The sequence below is a fragment of the Anomaloglossus baeobatrachus genome, chromosome 5 (assembly GCF_048569485.1).
Source record: "Anomaloglossus baeobatrachus isolate aAnoBae1 chromosome 5, aAnoBae1.hap1, whole genome shotgun sequence".
Lineage (NCBI taxonomy): Eukaryota > Metazoa > Chordata > Amphibia > Anura > Aromobatidae > Anomaloglossus > Anomaloglossus baeobatrachus.
This window is the reverse complement of record NC_134357.1, coordinates 55,984,561-56,011,464: the sequence shown is the minus strand read 5'-3', so window position 1 is coordinate 56,011,464 and position 26,904 is coordinate 55,984,561. Positions and strand designations below refer to the sequence as shown.

At 50.8% G+C, this 26,904-nt stretch overlaps 1 protein-coding gene across 1 annotated transcript in view; it reads right to left on the bottom strand.

The window, feature by feature from the left end:
- Positions 1-10,305, bottom strand: part of LOC142312621 (alpha-2-macroglobulin-like protein 1) — a 177,227-nt gene extending 166,922 nt beyond the window's left edge. Inside the window, exon 1 of the mRNA XM_075351616.1 lies at positions 10,234-10,305. Coding sequence (XP_075207731.1) covers positions 10,234-10,305 — 72 coding nt within the window. The remainder of the gene's footprint in view (positions 1-10,233) is intronic.
- Between the last annotated feature and the right edge of the window lie 16,599 nt (positions 10,306-26,904).

Sequence of the window (26,904 nt, the reverse complement as noted above, 5' to 3'; positions counted from 1 at the left end):
GCACACCTGGGCAAGTGCTGGGGCCTTGGCTAGCTGACGGGCTCACTCGCCATTGGCATGTCACCTCTTTTTCTGCAGCCCCTGGGCAGTGATCAGGCCGGCAGCCACACTTTACTGCCTGCTGGCCTAAACTAGCCTAGCATGTGCAAACAGCATTCACTGCTGAGCACAGCGTGCACATGTATTACAGGCTGGGGTTCATGTGTGGGTGGAGTTAGCGCTCAATGCGCTCCTGTCCAACAGATGAAGAGAGTGTCAGAGTATCTTAGCTCTGCCTGCATGTACTCCCAGCATCCCCAGTACTGTATATGTGCCCCCCACTCAGGACTGCCATCAGGACATGACAACCATGACTGGTGTATCGGGTCCGTTGAAGAGGGGGCCCCAGCCAGGCCAAGGATAATTACTTACCTTTATTAAGCCTTGGGACTGGATCCCCCTCTTCACGGGCCCCAGTCACAGCCACAGCAGAGGGGCCTGGCAATGTTTCTTCAGCCACTACACTGGCTAAATTGCATGCGAAGTGGCATCACATGCAAATTGTAAAGGCAAGGTCAGTGGAGTAGAGCAGGGCACTGAAATGTCATCCTGTGTCCCACCATGCAGCAGCATGATGAGGTGATCATTCTGCGACCTCATCACAATGCTGTAGTCAACGCAGAGCCGCAGATGTGGCGAGGATGCAACAGTCAGCGCGGAAAGGTAAGCGCTGTGTGAGCTGAACACAAGAGCAGGACAATCTCCGGGGGATGCTGGGGGAACAGCCAACCCCAGTCCCTGCCTTGCTTCAGCTAAATGTGCGTCAGAGGGCACACATCCAGCTAAAATTCATCACAGCTCAGAGAGGACACCCCACGATGTGGAAGCCGGAGAGTTTAAGTTAAATGTGTTTGTTTTTTCTTTTTACAGCACAAAAATTTACCAGGAGGAGCTCAGGAAGGGGACATATATACCAGGAGGAGGACATATATACAAGGAATGGGACAAAAAGGGATGGGACATATATAGTAGAATGTGCCCATGGAGGAGATATATATACCAGGAGGGGCCTAGGATGGGACATATATAATATATACCAGGATAGATACAAATATACCAGGATGGGAACACATATACCCAGAGCGGCCCAGGATGGGGACATATATACCAGGAGAGGCCCAGGATGGGGACATATATAACAGTAGGAGGACATATATGTTAGGAAAGGGGCAAATATACCGGGAGGGGAACATACATTCCAGACAGGGCCCAGGATGAGGACATATATACCAGATTAAGGACATATATACTAGGACGGGGACATATATACCAGGAGAATATTATACAGAGGGGTAGTGTGTGCGTAGGGCGATATAAAGAGAGGCAGTGTGTTTACTAGGATATTATAAAGAGGGGGAGCTTGTGTGGGGGGATAGTATACAGAGGGGCAGCGTATGTGAGGGATATTATACAGAGGGGCAGTGTGTGTGTGGGGATATTATACCACGGGGCAGTGTGTGTGGAGGGGATATATAGAGAGGTAGTGTGTGACATATGGAATTATGGAGAGAAGTGGTGTATAAAGTATATTATGCAGAGGGGCGTTGTAGAGTGTGTATTATGGAGAGAGGCAGTGTAGAAGGCGTATTATGGAGAGGGGTGGTGTGGAGGGTGTATTATGGAAAGAGGCGGTGTAGAAGATGTATTATGGAGAGGAGTGGTGGTGTGTGTGGGATATTATACAGAGAGGCAGTGTGTGTGGGAGAGATATATAGAGGGGCAGAGTGTGTGGGAGATATACTATGGAGAGTGGCGGCGTAGAGGGTGTATTATGGTTAGGGGCAGTGTAAAAAGTGTATTATGGAGAGAGGCGGTGTAGAGGGTGTATTCTGGATTGGGGCGGTGTAGAGGGTGTATTATCAAAGAGGCGCCATAGAAGGTGTATTATGGAGAGTGGCGGTGTAGAGGGTGTATTATTAATTTTCTGAAGGAAATACTTTATTTTTGTCCCCCACTGGCCCCAGTATTGTGAATGCCTCCCACTGGTTCCAGTAATGTGTATACCACCACTAGTCCGAGTAATGTGTATGTCCCCACTGGTCCCAGTAATGTGTATTCCCCCTGGTCCCAGTAATGTGTATGCCCCCCATTGGTCCTGGTAATGTGTATGCCTCCCACTGGTTCCAGTAATGTGTATGCCCCCACTGGCCCCAGTAATGTGTATGCCTCCCACAGGGCCCAGTAATATGTATTCCCCCCACTGGCCCCTGTAATGTGTATGTCTCCCACTGGTCCCAGTATTGTGTATGTCTCCCACTGGTCCCAGTATTGTGTATGCCCCCAATGGTTTCTGTAATGTGTTTGCCCCCCAGTAAGGTCTATGCCCCCCAGTAACGTGAATGCCCCAAGTGATGTCTGTGCCCCCAGTCTCCCCTATGATGTATTTACCCCTAGCCCCACCTGTGATTTATATACTGTAGCCCCCATGTCGCCTCTGATGTATATATAGCAGTCTCAGTGTGCATTGTGCAGCTCTGTCTGCTAGCAGTGATGCTGCCGGGCTGGCACACAAACAGAGTTAGGCCATGTGCGCACGTTTGTGTTTTGCATGCGTTCTGCGTCCCCAGCAAAGTCTATGTAACTAGTGCAATTTCCATGCGCACGTTGCGTTTCAGAACGCAGCGATATGCATGCTGAAATTTGTGGCAAAAACGCTGCATTCTAAAAAGCAACATGTCACTTCTTTTGTACGTTTTGGATGTTTTTCACACTCAGTCATTGGCAGAGCAAGCATCCAGAACGCATGAATTCTGCATCCATTCCGCATTCCAAAACGCAGCTTTTCGGCTGCGTTTTGAAACGCACATGCAGTGACAAAACGCTGTGGAATATTTGACAACCAGTACGCAGACGTGCGCACATACCCTTAAAGGTGCAGTGCTGACCCAGTAGAATAACTGCTAGCATACAGAGCTGTACAGTGCAGTGTACTGTTAGTGACGGCCATCACACAGCGTGGTCTGCACAGCAACATGCCCGGGAGAAGCTGGACAGAGACAAGCGTGGGAGGTGAGTGAGGCTGCTATCGGCTTCCCCATATTAAGAATATGTCTAATGTGCCTGTGTGTGCATGTATAAAGTGTATATCTATGTACTGTATGTCAGTATGTATGACATGTATACAATTATGTCTGTTTATATGTAATTTTGTGAATTTATCTTCAAATATGTCTATGTACATATGCCGTTAGTTGCACGTTTGTGTATGTGCGTGTCTGCATCAGGCTCACTGAGATTCTTTTGCCCAGGGCCCACGAAAACTTGGAGCTGGCCCTGCTCAGCATTCAGAGAACTGGTAAATCTGCAGCAGATAAAGCAGAGATTTAATCAAAATAGCAGCAAGCAGCCCAGTACGCGAGACATACCTGGAATTAGGGCCTGTGCCCCTACATTATACTGCTTTCAGATGGGGTTGAAAAACATGGTGATAGATTCTTAAAGGGAACCTGTCAGGTGCAATACGCACTCATAGCCACGAGCAGTTCTGGGTGTATATTGCTAATCCCTGCCTAACAGTCCCAGCATCTAGTAGCATACACAAGGAGACCTTTAGAAAAAGTATTTCTGATGATCCTTTATGATATGCAAATGAGCCCAGGGACTAGTCCCAAGGTTGTTATATCCCCCGACTAGCCATCCTCTTAGCATGCTAGCACGCCCACAGGGGCATGCTAACATTCTATCCAATGCCCATTTCTCAGCATCATCATCGGCAGTGACGTGCATACCTGTGTCCGCTGTCACCGCCTCAGACGCCGGGTTTAGAGTCAGTGCACATAATCAGAAGTGACTGCACTTCCGGTCATGCGCACAATGGTGTAGGCGTTGCGGCTTCAGAAAGGTCTAGTGCGCATGACTGACAGTGCCGGGCATTCTGATCATATGCACTGAGCCTAAACCCTGCGTTTGATATAGTGACAACGGACACAGGTACGCGCGCCACCGGCAAAGACGCTGCACAATGGGCACTGAATAGCATGTTAGCACGCAACCATGAACGTGCTAGCATGCTAAGAGGGCCGACTAGTCCCTGCGACTTGTCCCTGTGCTCATTAGCATATCATAAAGGATCTTTCGGCAGGTTCTTTAGGCAGGGATTAGCAATATGCACCCAGAACTGCAGACATCATTGTTTTGGCAATAAAAAGCAAATTTTTCTGATAACCTTTATTAACTTCATTTTTTTTACTTATTAGTTATTTATTAGTTATTAAATCCACCGATAGGTGGCACTAAAGACAACATGTTTATTCGTCTGTTTGAGAGTTATAGTATTTTGCACACTTTTCCCAATGACATTACTACTCATCAGCTGAACCTCCAAAAGGAGAATCAGCGTCTCCGAGCGTAATGTCCAGCATATCGTCTATAAATATTTTTTGCCCTCAATCTAGTAAATTAAGATAAACACAAATATGATATATAACACACATTATGAGAAAATAGTAACTTGCGTTACACATAATCATAATCTGGATCTTACGGTTCTGATGATGATGTGTAGGACGGGTGGAAGATTGCCAGGCAGACGGACAGCAGAAGAAGCCACATGTTGGATGACACGTCACCTCCACTGCGTCTCTGAAATGTCCTCTTTCTTATAATACTTAGTGATGAGGGAGGGGTCTCTATCCCCCCTCTGCCCAATCCTAACAGATTTTTCCCAATCCATCTCAGCCCCGGTATGGAGACATCGGGGGCAATAAACTTGTGTGGGGGACCTTTGGCTTCTTAGCAAGGTTTCACTATTGACCCGTAACCTCTTATCTTATGTGAAGTTTGTGCTCATGAAAAAAAGCCAGAGTAAATAACATTCCCGCATACAACTCAAATTAGGTAAAATGTATAAGCTGTGACTGCCTGGGGTCTCTTGGGGCTGACATTGGAGAGGAGTCTATTAAGAATCATCCTTCACCCATACAGAACATGCAGTCATGATGATGGCCGAAAGTGTTGACACTCTTGTAATTGCTCCAGAAAATGAAGTATTTCTCCTAGAAAATTACTACAATTACACGTTTTTTCAAACACATATCTGTTTCCTATCAGCATTGGAACAAGTAAAAGGAACTGAGAAATAAAGGCTAAGTGTCCATAATTTCACACAAAACTCCAAAAATGGGCCAAATTATTAGCAACCTCATTTTAATATTTGGTTACACACCCTTTGGAATAAATAACTGTAATCAATCGCTGCCTATAATCATCAACAAGCTTCTTACACCTCTTCAACTGTAATTTTGGACTCTTCTTTTGTAAACTGCTCCAGGTTTCTCATATTTGAAGGCGCCTTCTCAAAGCAGCAATGTTTTGATCTCTCTACAAGTGTTCAATGGGATTTAGATCCGGACTCATTGCTCTCAGATGCTTTGTTTCCATTGATTTCTAGGGATTTCTTGAAGTATGTTTGCATCATTGTCCTACTGGAAGATCCAAGACCTTGGACTCAAACCCAGCTTTCTGACACTTGGGCACTATATTGTGTCTAATATCCTTTGGTAATCTTCAGGTTTCATGATTCCTTGCACACAGTCAAGGCACCCCGTGCCAGAGGCTGCAAAGCAACTCCAAAATATCTTTGAACCTCCACAATAATTGACTGTAGGTACTGTATTCTTTTCTTTATAGGCCTCATTCCATTTTTGGTAAAGAGTAGAATAATGTGCTTTAAGAAAAAGCTCTATCTCGGTCTCATCTATCCACAAAATGCTTTCCCAGAAGGATTTTGGCTTTCTCACGTACATTTTGGCAAACTGCAGTCTAGATTTTTTTTTTAATTTTTATGTCTGTGTCAGCAGTGGGGTCCTCCTGGGTCTCCTGCCATAGCGTTTCATTTCATTCAAATGTCGACAGATAGTTTGGGCTAACACTGATGCACCGTGAGCCTGCTTATCCACCATCCGGATTATTCTGCATTGCAATCTTTCATCAATTTTCATCCACTGTCCATGTGCAGGGAGATTAGCTAGAGATATGGGTTATAAACCTCTTGATTATGGTGTGCATTGTGAACAAAGGAACATCAAGATCTCTGGAGATGGACTTCTAACCTTGAGATTGTTGATATATTTCAACAATTTTGGTTCTCAAGTCCTCAGACAGGTCTCTCCTATTTTTGTTTTCTTCTCCTCTTTCTGTTCTCCATGATCAGTGTAGCACACACAGACACACAATGCAAAGATTGAGTCAACTTCTCCACTTTTTATCTGGTTTCAGGTGTGATTTTCATATTGCCCATACCTGTTATTTGCTACAGGTGAGTTTGAATGACCATCACATGCTTGACACAAAGTTGTTTACCCACAATTTTGAAAAAATCCCGACAATTTTGTCTGGCCAATCTTTGGGGTTTTGTGTGAAATTATGTCCAATTGGCCTTTTTTTTTCCCTTCATACATACAAAGGAAATAATCTGGGAGAAAAATATTTCTTTTTATGGAACAATTTCAAGGTTGCAAACACTTTCGGCCATGACTGTATGCAAGTACACCACTAAATCTTGAATCTAAATCTAAACTTGAATCTAAACTGAGTTGGCTGCATGTGACACACAGAACAACTTTAGTAATTGGTTATTTACTAAGAAAAGATAGACCCATGTGGCAAGTGATTGACTGGAAAGGCTGCTTTCAATGAGTTTGCACCTGTCTTGACCCACTTTGACGTTTATTTTTAAGTCAACCACTTGCCACTTTTTGGCTTAGGTGTTTACCCTTCTTTCTGACATTATTAAAACTTCACTTTTATCAAGTATCATATAAAATGAATGTGATACACCCAACATTAATTTACTATTGCTGGAGTAAAGGGGGCTTTACACGGTAGCGATATCGCTAGCAATTTGTAGCGATAGCGAGCATGTAAGTACCCACCCCCGTCGTGCATGCGATTGTTTGTGACCGCTGCCGTAGCGAACATTATCGCTATCGCAGCATCATACATACTTACCTGGTCGGCGGCGTCGCTGTGACTGCCGGACAATCCCTCCTTCAAGGGGGAGGGACGTTCGGCATCACAGCGACGTCACCGCAACATCACTAAGCGGCCGGCCAATCAAAGCGGAGGGGCGGAGATGAGCAGGACGTAACATCCCGCCCACCTCCTTCCTTCCTCATTGTGGCCGGCGGCAGCTAAGGAGACGTTCCTCGCTCCTGCGGTGTCACACATAGCGATGTGTGCTGCCGCATGAGCGATGAACCACCTGGATAAACAACCCTTACCGATTTTTGACTTTGGGACGACCTCTCCATGGTGAACGATTTTCACCATTTTTGAGGTCGCTTAAGGTCACCGGTCAGTGTCACACACTGCGATATCTTTAATGACGCCGGATGTGCGTCACTAACAACTTGACCCCGGCGACCAAACATTAACGATATTGTAGCGTGTAAAGCCCCCTTAAGGCTCTTAATGTGTGGATTTTCTAATCTATTGTAACATATCATCCCTCAAATTGCTGCAATACTTGTGTTGATGGTGAGTCAACAATATACACACCTAACTTGTAGTAACCACAATTGTTAAAACTGATCATACAAGCTCTTCACCCAACATGTTTCACTATTATTCTGGGGGCATATATAGTGTGGGCACATTATTTGTTTGAGTTTTTGTTCATTTGATAAGGTCCTGTCTATTTATTCTAATAGGCATGCAATATAGTCACTGTCTATGTAAATAGATTGATTGGCTATTGTAAGAGACATTTGAAGGATATTTTAAGCTGTGATTGCTGACGTCAGCTATAAGCACCTGTACTCCTGAAGAAGATGGCTTAAAGTCAATCTGCACCCTTTTGAGGTTTTTTTAGTTATTAATATGGGCATACAGGTTGTATACAGCTGAAATTAGTCATACTTGTATGCCTCCTGGGTGATGGCTTGTTCAGGAAAAAATCATCTTTTATCGCTTTGATCTTTCAGACTAAAGGCGGTGTTACACACTACGATTTATCTGACGATCTCATGAGTGATGTGACACTCCCAGATCGTAGTTATGATTTGCCGAGATCGCTCATAGGTAATTTATTAGCGGTCACACGTAACGATCTCACAAACGACGCAACATCGTTCAGCGATATATTGTTTGACCAAGGCGGTCGTGTGTTGTTCGTCGTTGGCAGGGTGTCAAACGTACTATGTCGGCTGCATTCCAACCGATGAACAATATTTTGAAACTGAACGACGTGTCAACGATCAACGATTTTCAACCTATTTGCGATCGTTCGGAGTCGCTCATAGGTGTCACACGCAACGACGTTGCTAACGATACCGGAAGTGCATCACAGAATCCGTGACCCCGACGACAGATTGTCAGATAAATCGTAGCGCGAAACGCCGCCTTAAGGGGCATGTGCTGCCCAAAGATGAGTGCCTCCGGTCTTCATTATACAAGATTTCTCGTTTCTTCTCTTCAGTATGCCTTTTACTGCAGGTTCATGGCCAGAAATCGCATGTATGTGCTGTCACAGGTTTGACACAGTTGACAGACCATGTGATGTCCAGCTGTAGTAGGTCACTTTGTTTGGCTGCACAAACTGCTCCTTGATATTCCATTCTTTCTTCCTTGGTGTGAATGGAGTTTTATGTATCTGTTAAGGCCACTTTACACACAGAGATAAATCTTTGGCAGATCTGTGGTTGCAGTGAAATCATGGACATATTGTTCCATTTGTACACAGCCACAAACCTGGCACTGATTGTCCACAATTTCACTGCAACCACAGATCTGCCGCAGATTTATCTCTGTGTGTAAAGTGGCCTTTAGAGTTAACTCTTTCCCTTTTGGATGCTGCAGATATCTTGGCAGTTCAGCTGCAAATTCTTATCCTACCCCCTGTGTCTATATATACCTGCATTTCCCCTTCGTTTGTTGCCGGTGATAGAGTTTACTCCTATGCTGTCCAGATTGCAAGCATTCAGTTTGAAATCTGTAACATGTTTCTGTCATTCTTCCAAAGTCATCTTGCAGATAAGTTGTCCGTTTCTATTTCTCTGTTTATTTTCCCTGTGTGTTCTTTAGGGCTTAGTGGGGTTGACTAGTGCTCATTCCGTCCGGTCACTACCTACAGCCTATTTCAGGGTTAGCCATGGCCTAGGTATCCTGATCAGCGTTTAGGTGCAGAACATATCTCAGGACGTTATGGGGAGCCAGGAGCCAGCGGTAGGTTTTAATAAGGGTCACCATTTTCCAACCTTCCCTAGAGACAGGGTTTTCCCCCTTTCTCCTCCCCTTTCGCCATTCCCCCATACCTAGCGTGACATACATATTCTGCCTGCCATCTCTTCCCTGCATTGTTACTGATGTCGTAATTCTTCTCGGAGGAGAAAAGGCACATGAACAAAATTAAGTGAGAGACTGAGTGCTTTGCGATAGCGAAGCTCCAACATTAACGTTAGAGGCATTGACTTCTACTATAAAAGGACGTTCTAGATCAGGCTGAACCAATACAGAAATATAAGTACCAATAAATAAAGAAATAATTTACAAAATATACAAAAATAAATGCATGTGTAAAAATTCCTTTATTAAAAATATAAAAAAGTTCACATGAATAAATATGAAAAAAGGGGTGGGGAGGGGGGATGGGTACAGAGATGTGAGAGTACAAGTAGCACTATACAGACTTGCCGGGAATAAAATACAAATACAGATACAAACCCCCCTGCAGCCAAATAAACAAATAGTCTTCTAAGCAATAGACCTTTATACTGTATATATCAGGGTACAGGGTCTTGGACCTGAACAGTTTCATGTTTATGTTTTAATGTTTTGTTTATTAAGGCAAAAAAAGAGAATACATAGTCAACAGAAGACACAGACTTAAGTAGTATTGGTACGATTGATGCAATTGATACAAAGGCTTCCCTTATATCTCCATGACACTTAGCACCTGTACAAAATCTGGCCTAGGCCAGACATCATAAGGCTTATCCAACAGGCAATAGGGATGATCAATCTATGTTGTCAGCCTGGTTTCTGGATTAACATGAAACAGTTTTCTAATCTTAAGGAACAAAGGAACTAAAAGAAGAAGAGAAGAGGAGAGGGATAGCTTGAGTAAGGGTAAGCGAGGTTGTTTCACTTGGAGTTCAGATAAAAGAGTCGAGTCAGCAATCTCAGGAAACGAATAGGTAGAGGGGATGGAAGAGACAGGAAGAAAGGGAAAGATTTTGGTCATAGATCTAATCCTACCGTGGTCATAATGGTCAGCAAGCCGTCATTCAACTTGCCGGTGAGAGAGTGAGGCGGCCTGGAGTACCCCATGTCGCCTACTGTGAGGTGACAACTAGAAATTGGGGTTTAGACTTATAGGTCTGCCATGCGTTCCATACCTGGAGGAAAGAGAGCATATTTTGACCAGACAGGGCGGATAGTTCCTCCACATGGTATAATTGATCAATTTTCAGCACAAGCTGCGTGAGAGAGGGAGTTTTCGTTGTGCGCCACAGTTGAGCAATAAGAAGTTTACAAGCTGAGCCCACAAATGAAGCTAGTTTCGAAGTAGCTTTATCTTTGGGCCACATTGGGAAGTTCAGAAGCAAATGTCTGGGGTCTAGAACCCCCTTTTTACCTGTTAGGTCAAATATTAACTGTGATGCTGTCCGCCAGAAGGTCTGGACCATCGGACAAGTCCACCATACGTGCAAATATGTTCCCTTGTCCCTCTCGCAGCGCCAGCATTGATCTGAGGTGGAGGAACTCCACGTACTAGACGAGGTGGGGACAATGTACCATCTCGTTATCACTTTAAAAGAATTCTCTTGAACTCTCACGCAACACGACGGGCCGTGTGAGGCATTGTAAATTTGGCTCGTTTGTAAACCGGTAAATGTAGTACTCAGGTCCCTTTCCCATTTTAGTATATATGCTCTCTTTACCACCAGTTTTTTTGTGAGCAGAGTATGGTATAGATTAGAAAGAATTTTCCGGGGGGCCCGAGTTTGCATGCAGTAAGATTCAAATGTGGTTAGAGGTCTGTCAAGATGGGTATGAGGTAATAATGGGTGGATCACGTGTTTTAATTTCGTATGATGGAGAAATGTGAGCTTAGAGAGAAGGGGATTCATACACATCTCCTGGTTGGAATCAAGGAGCCATCCACCAAAAGATCAGCCACCGGAACAGTTGCGTTGGACAGAAATGTGGACTTCGAGGACGCGGCTTGGTTTACATCTGCGTCAAGTATGTCGGAAACTAGGGTTAAGGGGGAGAGCGGTGGAGCCAACATCTCCCTATTCTCCTTCCATTTTTGCAAAAGAGTTCTCGTTAGTTCGTTCGTGAGGGTTCTTTTATCTTTCCGGTTAGAGGGCGAAAGTAACATAGCTCGCAGAGGGGAGGGGGCTAGATATTCTACTATAGATATCCACAGTTTACTCGGAGGGTTTCTGATCCAGTCTACCGTTCTGGAGAGGACGGCGGCTTGGTAATATAGCGATATATTAGGTAATCCCATGCCCCCTTTATCTTTTGGGAGGTTCAATGTGTGGAAGTTCATTCTCGGTTTAAGTTTGTTCCAAACGTAGTTGGAGATTAAAGCATTACATTGTGAGAGAAATGCTGAGGGAATTGGTATGGGCAACATTTGAAATAGGTAGATAAACTTTGGGAGTATGATGCTTTTAATTAAGTTTTTCCGGCCCATCCACGTAAGAAAGGGAGCCTTCCACGCTGATATTTGTGCGGTGAGATTAGGGAGAAGGGGCTTGTAATTGAGATCAAACAAGGATTTGAAGGTTTTCCCTAGCTTGATGCCTAGGTATGTTATGTGGCTATTTGGCCATCGAAAAGGAAACGAATTTTGGAGAGATTTAGTAACTTTACTGGAGATATTAATGCTTTATGCCTCTGATTTAGATAAGTTAATTTTATAGTTAAACCAATGGCCATAGTCCTCTAGTAATTTCGTAAAGGCAGGGAAACCCCTCTCCGGTCTAGACATCACCACCAACAAGTCGTCAGCAAAAGCGGCGGACTTATGGTGAATTCCCTGCAGGGTGATCCCCTCAATTTCCCGATCTTGTTGGATGGCATATAGCAATGGCTCCCTGAACAGTTTCATAATGCTGAAACCACCCTGCAAGACTTTGCACTAAATGAGCCAAGTCTTGTATCTGGTCCACCATCATTTGGATGCGATCCATAATTTGGACCATTTATTCTGTCCCTCACAGATTTAGCACAAGCCACTGTGACAAATTGTGGCGGAAAATGGGCCTTCAGCCTTTAAACGATGTAGGGGGATGTGGTCTTACAAAAGGGTTCACTCGATTTCTTTCATGGAAGGGCTGCTAACCAGAGGAGTGAACCAGAGGCAAGAGGAGTTATCATTCAGGGTCAACATGGAGAAGGCGGTCAGAATTCAAACTGAGTCAGACAATGGAAAATATAAAACAGTACACAGGAACAAAGGAACAGAGAGCCAAGGTCCAGCTGAACTAACTAATACTAACTAATAATTTGCTGCTAGAGACTGCTGAGGTTTACAGTATATTTTCAGGAACAATGTTCAAGGCTCCCAGCACAGAGGTAGTTAATTAACAGCTCACTGCAGGAAAATATGGTTGGAAAGGGACAATTAGTCCCTCATCATCTCCCGCCTCGACTACTGCAACCTCCTGCTCTCTGGCCTCCCTTCCAACACTCTTGCACCCCTCCAATCTATCCTAAACTCTGCGGCCCGCTTAATCCACCTCTCCCCTCGCTACTCCCCAGCCTCGCCACTCTGCCAATCCCTTCACTAGCTTCCCATCGCCCAACGACTCCAGTTCAAAACATTAACCATGACATACAAAGCCATGCACAACCTGTCTCCTCCCTACATCTGTGACCTAGTCTCCCGGTACCTACCTGCACGCAACTGTCGCGGGCGGAGGAGGGGACGCCGCGCTCTCCCACTGCTCGGGTCCGGCTGCCGCTGCGGCTGCTGCGGCCTGCTGCTGCTCGGTGGCTCGAGCGATGGGCCGGATCCCGGGGACTCGAGCGGCGCTCCTCGCCGTGAGTGAAAGGGGATTGGGTTTTGGGATAGTTTATTGTCCGTGACGCCACCCACGGTTGTGGTGATTAAGTGGACACCACCGCTGCTCTGTCTGGGGAGCCCGGGAGTGATGGTATGGAGCAGCCAGTTGTTGATTTGCCCCTCCGTGGGTAGGGGGTTTGGTGTTCCCGGGGCCCAGTGATGGAGTTGGTATGGTGGACAGGCGGGTATGGGGCCTGTGGAGGTGCAGGGGCGCAGGGGCAGCGCTGTGCCGCACGGCACGGAGGTACTCACTCAGCCAGTAAACACGACACAGTTCTCGGTAAACAAACGGCTGGTTGGACGGGTCCCTCGGACGGTTACGGTGCTGATGTTCCCTGCAGTTAGCGGTGACGGTCTCTTCCCTGCACCTATGTAAAGTCTTTTTGGTAGCGATGGGTTCCCACCGGTTACCCGCTCCCCGGCTTGGATATGGGCCGAAGGAGCCCCTCTCTTGCCCGCAGGCGCTGGCCCTGGGAAACTGGTGCCTTAGCGGTGGCGGTGTCTCCCCTTAACGGTCGGACTGTTGCCTTCAATCGGGACTTGGTTGTTAGGAGACAGAGGTCCCCTTCACTGACGGATTTGGCAAATTATGGCGACTCCTAGCCTTGCCGGGATCCAAAAGGCCCCTGCCCTGGTGCTGACTGTTCTTCGTATACTGCTCCGGTACCGCCGGGTCACCACTCGTCCGCGGTCCTTCCAGCAACCTCCGAGCAGTCCCCCTGCAGACTATCACCGCCGTCTGCTGACCTTGCTATCTCAGTCCGGGGCACACACCCGGACCAACTTCAGGCTTTCTTAACTGTTCCTTTTTACTTCTCCACTCAAGCTCCTCTCCTTTGCTCCTCCACCACTTCACCTCCTTCTTCTTTCACTTCCCTAACTTCACTGCCTGGTTCTCCCGCCTCCAGGGCTGTGAACTCCTCGGTGGGTGGAGCCAACCGCCTGGCCCACCCCCTGGTGTGGACATCAGCCCCTGGAGGAAGGCAACAAGGATTTTAGGTTAGCCTAGATGTACCTGCCGGGAATATGGGGTGCATGTGATGTTGTGACCTGTGACCCCTGGCTTGCCCAGGGCGTCACATTCCCCCTTAGCAAAACGCAGACCGTCCTGGGGCTGCCCGTCCAACACCGGTTTTATTTTCCTTTTGTTTTTCTGTAAGATAAAAAACGGTAACATATATACAAGTTATGACATCATCCCACATCGGGAGGTTCGGTTCTTAAACGTTGCAAACATTAAAACGGTTAACGGTTACGGTCTCCGCTCTCTCCCACCCAAGTAACCTGGCCCTGATGCTGCCCCTAAAGCCCAGGCAGCACCCCTTGACCCCAGTCCAGCACAAGTTACCCGAGCGGGATCTGTCCTTCCCCTCCAGAGGGTAGCTACCGGTTCCTGTGGTGGCTGGGCCCCAGCCTGCTCTGCTGTGGGCCCTCCCTCCATCTTGCCTCTCCAGAGGCGGTAATTGCGGAAACGGTAACGGTAACACAACTTATTTACAAGCCACTAGCGTCTGTGGTTGCCCTGCAAGTTCACGGGCTTGTCCATAGAAAGTTCTCTATGCAAATTTTTCAAACGGTCCCCATGGGGACAACGGTGTCGGCAACGGCCGATTGCAAATCACGGTGCAATCAGGTGAAGCTTTGGTTCCATTTACTTATCATTTTTGCAAAAACTTTCAAACACACTGGTGGTCCCAACGGGGACGGTGCAACGGTGTTCCGCTGCCTTTATTCCGAGTCCTCAACATCACCTGGGGGAGGGGGCGCGGCGCTCACACGGGACTCCTGGCCGCCCCTTAACTTCGCATCCAGCGCGAACCACCCCCTCTCCCCACAGTGCCGGGTGTACTGCACGATATCGCCCGGCATCAGGTTACGACCGGGATGCTCCTCAGGCAGGTGGGCATTCACATCCCGCCGGGCTATAAACACTTCAGCCTCCAGGCCCGGTTCATATATAAACCCATAGCCCCGGCGGACATCAAACCGCCTCACCTGCCCTTCGTACAGCGGGCCCCGGACACGGAACGTTGCCTGACGGAGGCTCTCTTTTTCCCGGATTGCACGGGCCATCAACTCCGCCTTCTTTCTTTCCCGTTCACCGATTTCCAGGCCCAACGGTACCGGCTCCCTGTCCGAATACGGCGCTGCTGCGAGCTCCAGCGCATGGGTCGGGCCCCGCAAGACCTGTTTGACATTGCCCACGGCTGGTACTCTGGGCGACAGGTCCCGCGGTGACTTGGCCTTAGACGCTGCCTTGCATCGGCAACCCGGCGCAACCTCAGCCGAGGTGTGGGGGATGGGCACAGGGGCTTTCCGCAGTTGGGCCTTCGGCACGGAGCGGGTTATCGGCTCCGGCTCGGGGACTTTCTCGGGGGACGCCTCCGGTTCGGTTTTCGGGGCTTTCCAGGGCAGCACCTCCGGTCGACTACGGGCTCTGGCTGCAGGTCGTCCCGCCTGGGCGGGTATGCTGGGTATCGCTACCGGTTGCGGTGGTAGCGGGCCTAGTGGCGGGGTCACGGCTTCCGAGACGGGTGGCGAGGGTTCAGACCGGGTCCCGCAGCCGCGATGACCGGCCCTTCAAGGGCATCGGGGCGTGGGTCACTCACCCTCCCTTCCTCCGCTTCCTCCTCGCGTCTCCGTATGGTTGCTATGACGTCCGCCATGTCGGTCTCCCACTCCTCCATGAGGAGCTGCATCTTGACCTGCAGCCTTTGGTAGAGCTGCGCGGTCCGGATCTCCACCCACGCCGTGGTTCCAGGCGCGGGGGCTACAGTGCTGCGGGACGGCATGAGCATGTTGCTGGCGGCCTCTCCCAGGAACAAGATGGCTGCAGGGTCCTGGCATCCCTGCTTTTATAGCCGCGCTCACATGCAGCTCGCCGCCATTCCGTCTCCTTCAGCCTCTCTCCGGCCCCTCCTCTATCGGGGCGGGGTTTTGGCCTTCGCGCCTCTACTACTCGAGAAGACGCTCGAGCAGGAACTTTTCGCGCCAAAGATAGCGACTTCTGCAATTTTCTGGCCGGATACCTCCGGCGGTCACAAGGCGCACCTCTACCAAACGGCAGAGCGGTAAGATCCTGTTCGTGACGCCAAGTTGTCGCGGGCGGAGGAGGGGACACCGCGCTCTCCCACTGCTCGGGTCCGGCTGCCGCTGCGGCTGCTGCGGCCTGCTGCTGCTCGGTGGCTCGAGCGATGGGCCGGATCCCGGGGACTCGAGCGGCGCTCCTCGCCCGTGAGTGAAAGGGGATTGGGTTTTGGGATAGTTTATTGTCCGTGACGCCACCCACGGTTGTGGTGATTAAGTGGACACCACCGCTGCTCTGTCTGGGGAGCCCGGGAGTGATGGTATGGAGCAGCCAGTTGTTGATTTGCCCCTCCGTGGGTAGGGGGTTTGGTGTTCCCGGGGCCCAGTGATGGGGTTGGTATGGTGGACAGGCGGGTATGGGGCCTGTGGAGGTGCAGGGGCGCAGGGGCAGCGCTGTGCCGCACGGCACGGAGGTACTCACTCAGCCAGTAAACACGACACAGTTCTCGGTAAACAAACGGCTGGTTGGACGGGTCCCTCAGACGGTTACGGTGCTGATGTTCCCTGCAGTTAGCAGTGACGGTCTCTTCCCTGCACCTATGTAAAGTCTGTTTGGTAGCGATGGGTTCCCACCGGTTACCCGCTCCCCGGCTTGGATATGGGCCGGAGGAGCCCCTCTCTTGCACGCAGGCGCTGGCCCTGGGAAACTGGTGCCTTGGCGGTGGCGGTGTCTCCCCTTAACGGTCGGACTGTTGCTTTCAATCGGGACTTGGTTGTTAGGAGACAGAGGTCCCCTTCACTGACGGATTTGGCAAATTATGGCGACTCCTAGCCTTGCCGTGATCCGAAAGGCCCCTGCCCTGGTGCTGACTGTTCTTCGTATACTGCTCCGGTACCGCCTGGTCACCACCCGTCCGCGGTCCTTCCAGCAACCTCCGAGCAGTCCCCCTGCAGACTATCACCGCCGTCTGCTGACCTTGCTATCTCAGTCCGGGGCACACACCCGGACCAACTTCAGGCTTTCTTAACTGTTCCTTTTTACTTCTTCACTCAAGCTCCTCTCCTTTGCTCCTCTACCACTTCACCTCCTTCTTCTTTCACTTCCGTAACTTCACTGCCTGGTTCTCCCGCCTCCAGGGCTGTGAACTCCTTGGTGGGCGGAGCCAACCGCCTGGCCCACCCCCTGGTGTGGACATCAGCCCCTGGAGGAAGGCAACAAGGATTTTAGGTTAGCCTAGATGTACCTGCCGGGAATGTGGGGTGCATGTGATGTTGTGACCTGTGACCCCTGGCTTGCCCAGGGCGTCACACAACCTCAGATCCTCACAAGATCTCCTTCTCTGCTCCTCTCTTATCTCCTCTTTCCACAATCGCATACAAGATTTCTCCTGTGCATCCCCCATACTCTGGAACGCTCTACCTCAGCACATCAGACTCTCCACTACCGTGGAAAGCTTCAAGAGGAACCTCAAGACCCACCTCTTCCAACAAGCCTACAACCTACAATAGCCCTCAGTCCAGTAGACCACTGCGCAACCAGCTCTGTCCTCACCTATTGTGCCATCACCCATTCTCTGTAGACTGTGAGCCCTCGCGGGCAGGGTCCTCTCTCCTCCTATACCAGTCTGTCTTGTACTGTTAATGATTGTTGTACGTATACCCTCTCTCACTTGCAAAGCGCCATGGAATAAATGGCGCTATCATAATAAATAATAATAATAATAATTAGTCTCAGTAAGACAAGCTAAAATCCCAAACGCTGCTGGCGTCCAGCAGTAGCCCAGGAAACAGGGCAGGAAAGTGTACTGTGTATAAGCAAAGATAATAATTTGTCTCTGTAAGGCCCTTTGCACACACTGCAATTTTTGATGCATTTTTTTTAAATTTGCATAAAAATCTGCATGCCTCTCATGAAGCCAGCAAATCTATGGAGTTTTTGATTTGCTGTGCACACACAGCGGTTTATTTCCGGCCGCTTTCGGTCTGGTTTTTGATACAGAAAAAATCTGCAGCATATCTGCAGCGTTTTTCACCCATTGACTTCAATGTTGTCATAAAATAACACTGCTAACCCGCAGGTGTAATCACACTGTGATGGTTTGAGTCCGCTTTCACAGCATTATTTCAACCATTCCTGAGTGTCTCTCTCTCTCTGTCTCTATCTGTCTCTGGTTCATACTCACCGATCACCATGGCAGCTGTCAAACTGCTCCCGCAGCCTCTCATTCTTCTTCCTGACCTGCTCATTAGCCTCATTACATATTAACTGCACCCGCTCATTAGGCTCATACATATTCACTGCTTACCTGTGATTGGTTGTCGTCAGATGCTGAGTGACAGTTGTCTGAAAGCAACCACTCACAGCCGCAAGTCTATATTGTACAGCAAAATAAATAAATAATTTTTAAAAAGCAGCGTGCATTTTGGTATTCTGAGACTGGGGAGGCCTGTGGTTATTAGGCTGTCCCCAGCCTAAAAATATCAGCCAGCAGCCACCTGGAATTGCCGCATCCATTAGATGAGACAGTCTCGGCACTTTATCCAGCTCTTCCTGATTGCCCTGGTGCAGTGTCAATTGAGATAATGAGGGAATTAATGGCAGCCTACAGCAGCCACTTAGGGGCACTTTGCACACTACGACATCGCAGCTGCGATGTTGGTGGGGTCAAATTGAAAGTGACGCACATCCAGCGTCGCAGTCGATATCATAGTGTGTAAAGCCTTTTTGATACGATTAACGAGCGCAAAAGCGTCGTTATTATATCATCGGTGTAGGGTCCGGCTGTTACGAGGGGGACCCGGGGAAGCGTGCCAAGATGGGGAATGGACAGCTTCCGCCGGTCAAGGTCCACTGTGCGGTGTAAGGGACCGCTGCTATGGTGGGTGAAGAGTGAGCGGGTTGCTGCTAGCGATCGTCTGGAATGTCACAGACGATCTATGTACACCGGTCTGCCCTAACCCGTGTGGGTTGTATGGCAGGGATCACACGGCTCGGTGTACCTGTTGCACGGGGAAGCACAGAGGTGCCCACGCACGTGTGCCAGTGGAAGTCACGAGAATATGGCACGAGGGTAGCACAGAGGTGCCCACGCACGTGTGCTTTCAATAACCAGGTGAGTCCAGTGGAGACTCGAGGAGCTCACCTGGGACAGGAACACGGCCTGTAGAAGGAGCTACTGCCGGAGCAGCAAGGCAGGGACACGGCCTGCAAACCAGGTGCTGCCTAAGCAGCAAGGGCCAAGCCCACAGAAGAAGATAATGCCTGAGCAGTGGCGTGGCAGCACGCTGCCAGACATCCAAACATAGAAGGACGGTCGCGCGCCGCCATGATGGCAGGAGGAGCTTTTAAGGAGGTGTAGCTCCAGCCAAGGGCGGGCGCGAGGCGGAGATGACGGACTTGACCCAATCAGGATCCACGACATCCCAGCCTGGCCAGTCAGGATTCACCACGTCACCAGCCTTGTCATCAAGCCGTGTGACGTCAGTGGGCGAATCAGGATCCACCAAGCATAGCACATGCTCACCCTCCTGCCTCTGGGAAATAGAGGCGGGATCCTCGGTCTCACAATGTGTAGAGATAACGGGAGTCTCACTGCTTCCCTGAGCAGCAAGTCTCTGCACATTGCGCAACCTCACAGACCTTCGAGGCTGCTGAGCAGGAGGAGCTGTGGCAGGCAAGGAATGGGAGACCGCCTCATTTCTTGCAACAGGAGTACCACTAGGTGTCACCCTTGTGCTGCCTCTCTGAGGAGGTTTCTCCTGCACTCTGCGCAGTCTGGCAGACCTTCGGCGCTGCGGAGCAGGAGCGCTCGTGGCAGGCAAGGAGACTGTCTCATTCCTTGCCACAGGAGAGCCACGAGGTGTAACATTACCCCCCCGTCTAGGCCCCCCCCCCCCTGCCCGTGCTCGAAGGCCGCTATCAAACCCGGGGCGTGGATATGATCCTCCAATTCCCAGGATCTATGCTCCGGACCATGGCCGACCCACTCCACGAGGTAGTACCTCCTGCCCCGTATAACTTTTGTCTCCACAAGCTTCGCCACCTCAGAGTCGTCGGGCGGGGAGTCAGTTTGAGGCGTCAGGGACCCCGAGAACTTATTAAGTCGTACGGGTTTCAGGAGGGACACGTGAAAGGTGTTGGCTATAGCCCAGCGTGGAGGGAGCTGGAGTCGGTATGCCACCGGGTTCACCTGCTCTAGCACTTTAAACGGACCCAGGTACCTAGGGGCGAACTTGGCTGCCTGTACCCGTAGGTTAACATTCTTAGAGGACAGCCACATTAGGTCACCAGGGGCGAAGGATGGTGCAGGGCGGCGGCGCTCATCAGCCGTTGTCACCATCCGGTCTTTAGCCCTCTTAAGGGCCTCTTGGGTGTTATCCCAGATCTCCCGGGCCTCGGTCGCCCAATCCTCCACTCTAGGATCGGGTGACGTAATGGGCATCGGAACCGGGATTCTGGGATGTTGTCCGTTATTGTGCAGGAACGGAGTCTGACCAGAGGATTCATGGACCGAATTATTAATGGCAAATTCGGCCCAAGGAAGGAGGTTAGCCCAGTTGTCGTGGTGCGCGGAGATAAAATGGCGGAGGTAAGTTACCAAGGTCTGAGTGGTCCTCTCTACCAGTCCATTGGTTTCGGGATGGTATGCGGAGGAGATGTTCAGCTCTATTTGCAGGAGCTTACAGAGCTCTCTCCAGAAGCGAGATGCGAACTGGGGACCCCGGTCGCTCACCACCTTGTCAGGCATTCCATGCAGCCTAAATACATGCCTAATGAATAAGGTGGCGAGAGCACGTGACGTCGGGAGTCGTGGGAGAGGCACCAAGTGGACCATTTTAGAGAAGTGATCCGTGATGACCCATACGACCTTGTGACCTGCTGACTTGGGCAGATCTCCCAGGAAGTCCATTCCCACCACTTCCCAGGGACGATCCGGCACTGGCAGTGGGTGAAGAAGACCTGCCGGTCTCTGCCGGGACGGCTTATTCCGTGCACACGACATACAGGCTCCCACATACTCCTGTATGTCCTGGGGTAGTCTCGGCCACCAATAGTGCCTAGTCACAAGGTCTCTGGTCCTTTTGACCCCAAAGTGACCCCCGACCTTGGAGGCATGGGCCCACGATAGTACCTCATTCCGTAGTTCAGGGGGAACGAGGGTCTTGCCAGGTGGCACCTGGTCCAAAGAAGTGGGAGTGACCATCCTCAAGCTGTCCGGGGGTAGTATAAGACGAGGCTCCTCCTCGTCCTCCTCCAACACAACCATACAACGTGACAAGGCATCGGCCCGTACGTTCTTCTCACCGGCCAGGTGGCGGATAATAAAGCGGAACCGGGAGAAGAACAAGGACCAACGGGCCTGCCTTGGGTTCAGGCGTTGTGCTGTCTGGAGGTATGTGAGATTTTTATGGTCGGAAAATACTTCAAATGGATGCTTCGCACCCTCCAGGAGATGCCGCCATTCCTGGAATGCTAGTTTCATCGCCAGTAACTCCCTATCCCCTATGGAGTAGTTCCTCTCGGCCGGAGAAAAGGTCTTGGAGAAAAAGAAACAAGGATGCTTCCTTCCTCGTTCGTCTTTCTGGTACAGGACTGCACCAGCACCGACCGAAGAGGCGTCTACCTCTAGTAGAAAGGGTTTGGAGATGTCTGGACGATGAAGGATGGGAGCTCTGGAGAAGTAAGTTTTGAGAGTGTGAAATGCCTCTACCGTTTCCCGTGTCCATGCTTTGGGATTAGCGCCCTTGCGGGTAAGGGCAATGATGGGTGCTGCCACCGTCGAGAAGTTGGGAATGAACTGGCGATAATAATTGATAAACCCCAAGAATCGCTGGATCGCTTTCAGCGAGCGGGGCTCAGGCCATTTCATCACTGTCTCCAACTTCCCCGGATCCATTGCTAACCCCTGACTGGACACGATATACCCCAGGAACGGCAAGGATTCACGTTCAAAAACGCACTTTTCTAGCTTAGCATATAACGAATGAGTGCGGAGCCTCTTAAGTACTCGGATGACATCCCTCCGATGGGTGGCAAGATCGGGGGAGAAGATAAGGATATCATCCAGGTATGCAACCACGGAAAGATACAAATCCCGGAAAACATCATTCACAAAGTCTTGAAATACGGCGGGGGCATTGCAGAGTCCGAAGGGCATTACGAGATACTCGTAGTGACCGTCCCTGGTGTTGAAGGCGGTCTTCCACTCATCGCCCTCTCGGACTCGCACTAGATTATACGCCCCGCGTAGATCCAGCTTCGTGAAGATCTTTGCCCCGCGGAATCGATCAAATAACTCCGTAATGAGGGGCAAAGGGTATTTGTTTTTGATCGTGATTGCATTTAATCCCCTGTAATCGATACAGGGGCGTAGATCCCCTTCCTTCTTTAGCACGAAGAAGAACCCCGCACCGGCCGGTGAAATAGACTTGCGAATGAACCATTTTGCCAGGCTGTCCTGAATATATTTGGACATAGCCTCCGTCTCTGGAGCAGAGAGGGGATACACTCTGCCCCTAGGGGGCTCGGAGCCTGGCTTCAGGTCTATTCGGCAATCGTATGGCCGGTGGGGAGGAAGGGTATCTGCGGCCCTCTTGGAGAAGACGTCCCTGTAGGCCTCATAAGGTGTCGGTAAACCTGGCTCCCCTGTATTCCCTGAGGACCCAACCGACCTAATGGTAGCGAGTGGTTCGGTAGTCACGAGGTGCTCCCTACAGGATCCTGCCCATGATGAGATCTCCCCTGTTGCCCAGTTGAGTATAGGAGCATGCTGTCTCAACCAGGGGAGGCCCAGTAGGATCTCATCCGTCCCCCCTGGAAGCACCAGGAAGGACACCTGCTCATGGTGTCCTGGTGGTACTTCCATCCTGAGAGGGATGGTGATCTGGGTGATGGGATCGACTAGTAGGGACCCGTTGACTACCCGAACCCTGAGTGGCTTGGGTAAGAGAACCAGGGGAACTGAGTATCGGGTTGCCAGGGAGGTCGAAATGAAATTGCCATCAGCGCCTGAGTCCAGGCAGGCCAGAGCAAAGAAGAGAGTAGTGCCAAACTGCAACTGGGCGCTGATAGTCAACCTAGAGGGAGAAGCAGCGTCTAGTAACCCCCCTCTGATGGAAACTAGACGCTGTCTTTTCCCGACGGTTTGGGACATCGGGTAGCTATGTGTCCCCTCTGCCCACAGGAAAAGCAGATGACACCAGACCGAGAACCTGGGGTAGAGGAGACCGCTTTGGACACCTCCATTGACTCCACGGAGTCGCCTACAGAGCTGGCTGGGAGACCTGTCTGGTGGAATACGGGAGCCAGACGCTTTTTAGGCCGTGAGGACGTGGGTGCTGAAGAGACCTCGAGCCTCCGCTCCGCCTGGCGGATGTCTATGCGAGAGGCAACCACAATCAAGGACTCTAAAGTAGCAGGCACCTCACGCGTGGCCAGTGCGTCTTTGACGAACCCTGCCAGGCCCTCCCAGAACACAGGGACAAGGACCTTATCGGGCCAGTCCAGCTCTGCGGCAAGTGTCCTAAAGTGTACGGCAAAGTCCCCGACTGAAGCGGACCCTTGCCGAAGTCGTAGGAGGCGCAGCGCGGAGTCGTGGGTGACTTGAGGCCCGAGGAACACCATTCTCATGGCCCCAAGATAAGATGCTAAGTTATTCACCACCCGATCTCCGCGCTCCCACAACGGCGTGGACCACTTCAGCGCTCTCCCTGTGAGCAGGGACTGGACGAAGGCTACCTTCGCCTTCTCGGTAGCGTAAAGAGTCGCGGACAGCTCTAAGTAGGTGGTAACTTGGTTTATAAACCCACGGCACTCGGAGCTGTCCCCGCTAAAGCGCTCTGGAAGCGCAAGGCGAGGAGACCTTCCGCCCAATAGCACAGCCTGGGTAGCCGCCTGGGTGGCGACTGTCGTCAGAGCAGTCTTGTCGGAGGAAGACTGCTCCACTGCTGCCAAACGTGATTCCAACTGCTGCACATAACGCAGCAACTGCTGCTGCTCTTCAGCCATAGCCAGACCTTTGGCGCGACCGTAATGTTACGAGGGGGACCAGGGGAAGTGTGCCAAGATGGGGAATGGACAGGTTCCGCCGGTCAAGGTCCACTGTGCGGTGTAAGGGACCGCTGCTATGGTGGGTGAAGAGTGAGCGGGTTGCTGCTAGCGATCGTCTGGAATGTCACAGACGATCTATGTACACCGGTCTGCCCTAACCCGTGTGGGTTGTATGGCAGGGATCACACGGCTCGGTGTACCTGTTGCACGGGGAAGCACAGAGGTGCCCACGCACGTGTGCCAGTGGAAGTCACGAGAATATGGCACGAGGGTAGCACAGAGGTGCCCACGCACGTGTGCTTTCAATAACCAGGTGAGTCCAGTGGAGACTCGAGGAGCTCACCTGGGACAGGAACACGGCCTGTAGAAGGAGCTACTGCCGGAGCAGCAAGGCAGGGACACGGCCTGCAAACCAGGTGCTGCCTAAGCAGCAAGGGCCAAGCCCACAGAAGAAGATAATGCCTGAGCAGTGGCGTGGCAGCACGCTGCCAGACATCCAAACATAGAAGGACGGTCGCGCGCCGCCATGATGGCAGGAGGAGCTTTTAAGGAGGTGTAGCTCCAGCCAAGGGCGGGCGCGAGGCGGAGATGACGGACTTGACCCAATCAGGATCCACGACATCCCAGCCTGGCCAGTCAGGATTCACCACGTCACCAGCCTTGTCATCAAGCCGTGTGACGTCAGTGGGCGAATCAGGATCCACCAAGCATAGCACCCTCCTGCCTCTGGGAAATAGAGGCGGGATCCTCGGTCTCACAATGTGTAGAGATAACGGGAGTCTCACTGCTTCCCTGAGCAGCAAATCTCTGCACATTGCGCAACCTCACAGACCTTCGAGGCTGCTGAGCAGGAGGAGCTGTGGCAGGCAAGGAATGGGAGACCGCCTCATTTCTTGCAACAGGAGTACCACTAGGTGTCACCCTTGTGCTGCCTCTCTGAGCAGTCTGGCAGACCTTCGGCGCTGCGGAGCAGGAGCGCTCGTGGCAGGCAAGGAGACTGTCTCATTCCTTGCCACAGGAGAGCCACGAGGTGTAACATCCGGCATTTCCATGAATTGGGAAATACCGATGTTACGATGTTGTTCCTCATTCCTGTGGCAGCACACATCGCTGTGTGAAGCCGCAGGAACGAGGAACATCTCCTAACTGCGTCCTGCGGCTCACGCCGGCTATGCGGAAGGAAGAAGGTGGGCGGCATGTTTACGTCCCGCTCATCTCCGCCCCTCCGCTTCTATTGGCCGCCTGCCGTGTGACGTCGCTATGACGCCGCACGACCCGCCCCCTTAATAAGGAGGCGGTTCGCCAGCCAGAGCGACGTCGCAAGGCAGGTAAGTGCATGTGAAGCTGCCGTAGCAATAATGTTCGCTACGGCAGCTATCACCATGATATCTCAGCTGCGACGGGGGTGGGGACTATCGCGCACGGCATCGCAGCATCGGCTGTGAAAGTCAATAAACACAAACAACTAAAAAATCCTTTATATGAAATATAGACAAAAAAAGCACCCTTTTCACTACTTTATTAACCCCCCAAACACCTCTCCAGGTCCAATGTAATCCACACAAGGTTCCATGACACTTCCAGCACTTCTACATCTGATGCTCACAGCGAGTCGCTGCTCGCTGTGAGCGCCACGGAGCAACTGAAGTGAGCCATGCAATCAGCGGTGCTGTCACTCAGGTGATTTCTGGTCACAGCTGGAGTCCTCCACCTCTGACCGCACATCAGGCCGTGACTGAAATGAGCCGCAGTTGGAGGATTCACCTGAGTGACCTCACCACTGATTGTGCGTCTCATTTCAGTCTCTATCTCTCTCCCTCCCTCCCCGCCAGCCGCATCAGGTTTTTTGTCAGCTACCCTCATGTGAAATCGCTGGTAAACCGACTCCAGCCCACATCCCATTTTAACATGCGGTTCTCTGCCGACCATTCCGGTTTACCTGCAGAAAATATCTGCAAATCATCTGCAGCGTGGGTGACACGCCCACCAGGGCCGTGGGGCATTCAGAACCAGGCTGTTACGGGAGGTCACGGCGGCAGGGTCTGACTCCGTGACCCTGGTGGTGTCTTTTCTAAATGATGAAGAGGGGAAATATTTACAGGAGATTATGAATCATGCCGCCACCTGTGGTATTCAGCAATGCATGGCCGACGCTGCTGGATGGGACAGCTGGAGCAGATGGTGACGCAGCTAAGATGGTACAGCTCCCCACAGGTTGGAGCTGGGCCCACAGGGCGGAATGAGTAGTGGCCTTCAGCAGATGAAGGGGTTTGGATAGCGCGGGGCTGGCGGCGCAGGCAATCAATCCAGGATACAGCGGGATGTAGTCAGTTGTTTTACTCACAGTTGTCAGTTCCAGGCTATCACGACTGGCCGGTCAAATACTGCCCTTGGAGTGCTGAGTCCTGCGGTAATGGGATCCAGCTGATCCCCAGGTAATTCGGAAGCACAAAACCGGTGTCACTTTCTGTATCCCTTTCCTGGTTGTCTTCCTGCGCTGGCTTCGCCCTCCTGCTCTGCACCTCACACACAGTGCCCTGAGCCGGTGTCTGCAGGCCTTGGTTGGGAGGCTCCTCTGCCTGATCCCCTATCCCTCTATGGTCAACTTTTCAGCGGATTTACATGTGGCTGTGGCTTCGGCACGTGAAGTTACCTCAGCCTACAGTTTGCTAGCTGAGCCTGATAATTCTCCACTAGTCTAACGGCTGGTTCCCCTTTGCGACCTAGTCCCTCCTCACCGGTGTGTCGGCTGTGTATGCAAGCCCACGAG